This window comes from Arachis stenosperma, chromosome 6 (assembly GCF_014773155.1).
Source record: "Arachis stenosperma cultivar V10309 chromosome 6, arast.V10309.gnm1.PFL2, whole genome shotgun sequence".
Taxonomy (NCBI): Eukaryota; Viridiplantae; Streptophyta; class Magnoliopsida; order Fabales; family Fabaceae; genus Arachis; species Arachis stenosperma.
Window position 1 is genome coordinate 129,379,099 of NC_080382.1, and position 7,141 is coordinate 129,386,239.

The 7,141-nt window shown below is 33.2% G+C and overlaps 1 protein-coding gene across 1 annotated transcript; it reads right to left on the reverse strand.

The window, feature by feature from the left end:
- Nucleotides 1-154: 154 nt before the first annotated feature.
- Nucleotides 155-1,994, reverse strand: LOC130936858 (uncharacterized). Its single transcript, XM_057867025.1, has 6 exons — nt 1,708-1,994; nt 1,541-1,620; nt 1,319-1,443; nt 1,176-1,225; nt 971-1,045; nt 155-876 (listed from the first exon to the last, which is right to left on the reverse strand). The coding sequence occupies exons 1-6, from the start codon at nt 1,956-1,958 to the stop codon at nt 408-410; spliced, it is 1,050 nt and encodes a 349-aa protein (XP_057723008.1). The 5' UTR covers nt 1,959-1,994; the 3' UTR covers nt 155-407.
- Between the last annotated feature and the right edge of the window lie 5,147 nt (nt 1,995-7,141).

Here is a 7,141-nt window from a genome sequence, read left to right on the forward strand (position 1 = left end):
CTTTAGGATGATGATCCTCTTAACTCTCATTTTCATAGCTGCAACTCTCATTTATAAAGAAAGCATGTTATGTGATTGTTGGATGAGAGAATAAGAAAATTGATTATATTGACTTAATTTAGATAGAGAAGACTAAATAAGATTGTGTGTAGAATCACAGGTCCTTCAGTAAACAAATTTAATGTGATCACAAATTCTAAAGTTACTAAATAACAACCTCCAAGCCTAATCCCATGAAGTGGATCCACTTTACAGATAAAACAGCGGCAAAGTTCCTTGACATATATATTGTTGTCAACAACAAAAGTTCTTGAGAAAAAAATATATAAAAAGAAAATTTGCATAAAAAATGACAAACAATACAAATTTGGAGCAGCTGAAGCAGCTACTGGTCCCTATTTTATTTTTCAAAATCTTCGATCTCTAATGCGAAGACTCATGGCTCTTGATGCCATTGCCCTCAAATTTTCTCTAGCTAAATCCACAGATGAGGATCTGCTGGAATGGTGTTGTTCCTGTGTTCCCCTAAAGGCCTGCATAAACTCCTCTCTCTGCAGCCTCAGGGCAATTGCTGCATCCTCAGTTTGTGTAGCAGGAGTAATCCCTCTTCTTGATCTCACACCTTGGAGCCGCCTTGCTTCCTGATCAGTTATTGCGGCAGCCCTACCACTGCTTCTCCTTGTACTCACACCACCTCTGGTTGTTGTGCTTTCACCATTCCTTAGATTGTTGTAAAATGCTGCTTCTGGGCTCAGGCACTTAGATTGTTGCCGGCTATTTATGGTGCCGGCCGCTTTCCTTGCCTCAACTTCTTGGGGAAACAGGAGCTGTATTGTATTCCAGAGAACAGTGTTCACAGTGCATGATCTTCCATTGCTGCAATTTAACAAAAAATGATAAAACATTAATTAAGAATATGAGATTTTTGTGAAGTAATAAAAAAGAAAGAAGGAAAAGAAATTATACATACCCTATTAATTGCCTGCATTTTGGGCATTTTTTGCCACATTTGTCTGCAGCAGATCGAAGGCACTTTTTACAAAAGCTGTAAATATTCAAGATTTTGAATTAGAAATCTAGGATATGATAATCAATTAATTTAATAGAAATTTAAAAAACGGCCAGGAGAAATCATACTAAGTAAGAAATTCAGAAAATTTTTACTTGAAGTGTACCTGTGACCACAAGGGGTGGTACTTGGCTCAAAGCATATCTCCAAACAAATCTGCACAATGATAAATAAAAACAAACATGAAATGATTAAAACTAGGAATTTATGAACCTTGAAAACAATGATATCGACATCAAAACCACTCACGGCGCAAGAAAGCTCGTCTCTGAGCTTATCAATGCAGGGAAGTGCAGCAACACCGGATTCCTTCCCTCCTTCTTTACTCTCTTCGTTTACAGTGGCCTTCTTTTCTTTAGTCTTTTTCCCACTATCTGCACAGTAATGATAACATAAGAATCTAAGATCACAATGATTATGAAAGATCAAGAACCCTAAACCCCAAATTGGAAACAATGCAAATAAAATAACCTTTTCTTGGAGTGTCTTCTTCGTCAAGATCAAGAACAGCCACTCGTATCGATTCTGGAGAACTCTGTGCTCTGCGTTTCCTAAACACAAAGTTCATTCCAATAATCACATAATTGCAATAACACAATTCAAACAAAAAAGCGTTGAAGAAAGCAGGATTAGAATACCTTCTTGAATTGGTGGGTGGAGTCTTGGAGTTCAAGACAGAGCGCTTCTTGTGTTTGAAATCTCTATCGGGTGTGTCTTCAACGACGAGGCTTGCGAGAAGCAGTGCCTCTTCGTCCCAGCCGGCCATTGCTGCCGCAGATTTGAATCGCGGACTGAAAACGGCATCGTTAAGGTTTTGGCTTTGGCCATTTCCCTCAGTTGCAGGGTACTTCTGGTTTCTGGGGCTTCGTTTTTGGTCTTCACTAACCATTTTTTTCTTTTTGGTTCGAGAATGGTTCTGTCTGAATATGAAAACAGTACAAACTGGGAAGTGAAGGGTATAAGGTTTCACCAACGGTCGAATTGTATTTTATTTTATTTTAGTTTTGAATTCGCAACGGCTATAATTTGTGGTGGTAGCGTGGTACTATATACTGCGAAATGCGATAATACGCTCACAATCTTTGCTAGATTAGAAGAATTTTATATGGCATAAAATTGAGTGAAACTCTTAAAAATTAATTTTTTTTTGTGTTTTTTGAAAAGAAAAAGTCTAAGGGGCAGCAATTTTATTGCATTTTGTCCAGCATGTAACCAGTAGAGAAATATGAACCATTAGATAAAATCTCACATCAATCTCACACCATCAAATAATCATTGATGACTAATTAATGGCTACCAATCATAAATGTTACTGGCCCTAGCATTACTCTTTTGAAAATATAGGTGCAAATTTAAAATTAATAAAATGTCAAAGTGAATTGTAAATTTTTTTTTATTTGAAAAGATAATTTGCTATATATACCTGTCATAAAAGAAAGATCTACACTTTTACTCAATTTTTTTATATGGATTCATTAGCATTCTCAAATATCTATATCTCATATAAATATTATTCTTTAACCACTTAGTTCATATGGTAATCACAAATTTCAGTATGTTATAAATTTTTTTTTTTGGTGTTCTAAGCCCGTGATATTAGGTATTTTTATTTTAGTAAATAAAATAATTATAATAATTATTAAAATAAATAATTTAAAAAATATTTACCGAAATAAACGTCTTTCTCTTATCTAGTTTAAAATAGGCCTGTCAACGTTTATAAATATATGTCGTTCACAGTGTGATTCTGGGTCCCAATTTGACCTAATTAACTACTTTCTCCTCTCTATTATCCCTTTCTGACTCTATTTTCGACTGTTACTGCGATGGCGCGCAAGGCGGAGAACGACGGAGACATCAGCAAGCTGAATGAGACGTCGCATTATGCCAGGGTAGCCGACTTTGAGGTTAGTTTTGTTATGTTTAATTATGTGCAATCCCATATGAATTTTTTTATGTGGCTATAGTTAGGACAATCGTGAAGAACTATAACATAGTTTGTAGCTTTAGCAGTAGGTCTCTAGTAGAAATTTAGAACTCTATTTGCGTATGGAAGGTTGTTACGACATAATTATTAGTTTGGAACTGCGTTTTACTTGTGCTAGATTGCTACTATTTATAACGTTCTAGTTAGGTTTTGTTTAGTATGTAATATGTAATTTAGAAATATGTGTAAATTAGAAGCATAAAAATATGTTCTTAAGTAGAAGTAGATGTAAGTTAGAAAAAAATATTTATTTAACTTTAATGTTTTGTATATCATATTAATTGATCTAATTACAAAACTAAAAAGAAGTGTAAGAATTCAATAAATCAAATATTTAAAATTATTTCTTTATAAGGTTGAATTTTTTTTATTTTTCAGAGGCTTCGCCTTCTACTGCCCCGGCGAGTGAGTCACACCATTCCTTCACCTGACGCCATCGTCCCGTATGCTTTAGAAGTACTCAAAAGCACAATTAAAGTTGAACTTACCAGTATCCGAGTTTCTGCCGAAGGGCCACACAGAGGCTCCATGGACACCTAGCCACAGCTTGCCGGTACTGCACATGGTACTTTAGTCAATCTGATTCGATCACCTGGTACTCTGCACTCCTACAAATACTGTAATTCTTCACACCTTGCAGTACTGCGTCTCGGCATTTGAATTTGTGGCCGACCTGAAACTCTACCCCACTGTCCAGGTTGTAATCCTTGATCTTCTCCCGTGTCAGAAAACGGAATTCTCTCATGCATGGCGTCCAGATCCAAAATATGATAGTGAATTGGCACTGCCGATATCGCGGAAATTGGGTGAAGTGGAGGCAAGATATGGCGCGCCACAATCGGGGCGGTTGTCTCGGATACAAACTCCTCCTCATCGAACCCATCCAAAGAATCACTATCGGCACTATCCGCCACGTATTCTTCGTCTGACTCCTCGTCGTCCTCCTCCGCTTCATCAACCGGAATGGCGATATGGATCAGTGGTTGTGTAAGAGGTCAGTCGTCTTGGACATAGGTCGAGTGTACAGAACCACCACGACCAATATCTCCAACCTCGGTAGAAAGCTCTATCACCTGTTCCGCCATGATCCTCCCATGGATGTCGAACATGAGTCGAACATGCTCGTCCCCTAGAAGTCGAAAGAGTCGAAACCAGAAAACTCCATTACCCATGAGTGCTAACAACCAATACCCCACCTTTCTGACCTCCTTCGCTTTTGTACGACCGAGGTTGTTCAGTATCAAACTCTTCAACTCCAACAACGTACTTACACGCTGAGTGCGTAATAGTATCGGATTCTCACACTAAAATATCACTCCGTTTCGCCATTTCTCATATGACAATTGGGATAAACACACACAACTATGTATACGCTGTTACTGGTCATTGCTGCTTTATTTTTGTGAGAAAAATATGACAGAAAAAGATATGAAATGTGTGTGAAAGATGCCAAAGGTTGCACATCCTTTTATAGCAGCTAAAAATTTGTCTTCTTATATCTCGTTTACAGTGTACACGAGATATTTTTACATGTATCTCATTTATAAATGTAAAGGAGATACATGAAAAATTATCTCGTTTACAGTGTAAATGAGATAAGAGAAATACATTTATTTGGATAAATATTTTTTAAATTATTTATTTCAGTAATTATTATAATTAATTTATTTATTAAAATAAAAAAACCGGTGATATTAGATCTATAAATCAAAATATTAAAAAGAAGGAAAGAAACGATTGAAGAAGACAGTGACGCAGGAGATAAAAATAATGTAGCATCTCACATCAGATAGATGATAACGTGTTATTGTTTTTACCCTTGCATTTCAAACATGCGGGAAAGACTTAGAAAAAGTGCATACATATATCTCACTCTCAAAGAGATGACTTGTGAAAATAACTAAGAAATACATGTCCCCCTTGTTTTTAAAGCAAAGGAATATCCAAGTTTCTATTATTATGAGACGTGATGATTCGTTAGTCGTCGTTAAGGATCTTACACCATTATCTTTTTTTTTTTACCATAATAAACACTAATTATGAGATTTCAAAATCTAATGATATATGGTGAAATCTAAAACGACAAAATCCATAGTGAATCACCCTATTACTTCATGAACTTACAGAAATCAATTAAACTTAAATACTCAATTCGTTTTCACAAATGCAGAAGCTAACAATTAATAGAAGTCTACCGTAAAATATTATAATATTATTGGTTGAGTAGCAGGTGCGTGAGATTAATCACACATCGAAAAAAAAAATAATTAAGTGACTTAAATTTAATGTATAATATTTTGAGTTAAATGTGATATCTAATTATCTTTTATTTTCTCACTTAATTTTTTTTAAATTTTTTTTTGTAGTTGAACGCTTTTTATGGTGGCTAAACAAATAATACATATATTAGATTTGTAATGTCTAACATATATAATTTTTGAAATTTTATATTATATTTAATTATTTCCGTATTATCATTTTTGTCACCACCATAAAATATTTTAACATATACAAAATATTTTGATAATAATATTTCTGTATTATCAATTTTTAAGTAGTTAATGACAGGTCAAATATGTATATTAAGTTCACATTTCATTTTATCCAATTTGTATAAATGTGAAAAAAGAATATTAAAAAGTGAAGGGGGAAAAAAGCGATTGAAGAAGAAAGACCGTGATGTAGGAGATAAAAATAATGTAGCATCTCATATCAGATTATAACATTATTGTTTTTCACCCTTGCATTTCAAACATGCTTGGAAGACTTAGAAAAAGTGCATATATGTCTCACTTTCAAAGACATGACTTGTGAAAATAGAAAATGGGTAATCATCAGACCCAGTGATAAATATCTAAGAAACAGATCATATATGTCCTTTTTTTAAGGGAGAGAAATATCACAGAAATTAATTTAGTTATGGAGGGGTTGTTGGTGCTGGACGGTGTTATGGAGGGGAGGAGAGTTTTACATACGTATGGTGTCAGTTTACAAACAAATCGGACCTAGGGATTTGTCATAAACAAATCGGATCCAGGGACTTGTAGTAACCATGCGGACCAAATTTTTCTTAACAAACAAAACGGACCATACGATTACCTTCAAGGATTATAAAAATAAACTATCCGCATGTACAAGTCGCATGGTCCGATTTCCTTGTCTCCTCTCCATGCAAAACGGACCCTCCGATTTGCTCAGGAAAAGCTGAAAGAGAAAATCGTTGGGTCCAATTTCTCATCAACAACTCTGACAAAAAAAACTGTCCCACATATTAGTCTAGCTCCTCTTTATCCCATAACCCAGGACAACACACCCACCACTTTCATAACCAAATTAATCAGCCGAAATATCAATTTTTGTTTTTTTTATTTTAATTTACGGTGTCTATTTTTGTTATTGGATTTCAATAGTGTTTTCAAAAAATGTGGACAGTTTATATATATATATATATATATATATATATATAGATTAAATTTGTAATTTGTAATTTTTTTTATTTTCAAATACCCAAATCGGATTAGATTTAAGTTTTTTTTTTATTTTAAATTTTTTTAAATATACAAATCTGAATTTTAGATTTGTATTTTAATATTAAAAAATTTTAAATATTTAAATCGAATCCTTCGATTTATTTTACTGTAAAAAAATAATTTTATTTTAACATAAATCGAAGATACTGATTTGTATACTATGAAATCTGACCCTCAGATCTCTCTACTTTTTTAAATCTAAAGATCTGATTTATTAATTAAAATTAAAAAAATTTAATCAACAAAAAAAATACACCAATTATTCATTATGATAAATTACACACAATCTTTTGTCATATAAAAAAAATTAGCCTCTATATATATATCTGTAGTAACGGATCCATTCAATAGCAAGGTTAAAAAGTAGTAAAAAGTATATATTTTTATATATGTACTTCTATTATAAAATTATATTTGCCTCCACGTTAAAATAAAATTTATGCTAAATTTTTGTATCAAAAAATTTATTTTATTAAATTTAATTTCACACAATTAATAAAAATCTTTTTATTAAATTTTATCTAAAAATACAACATATATTAAATCAAGTTAACA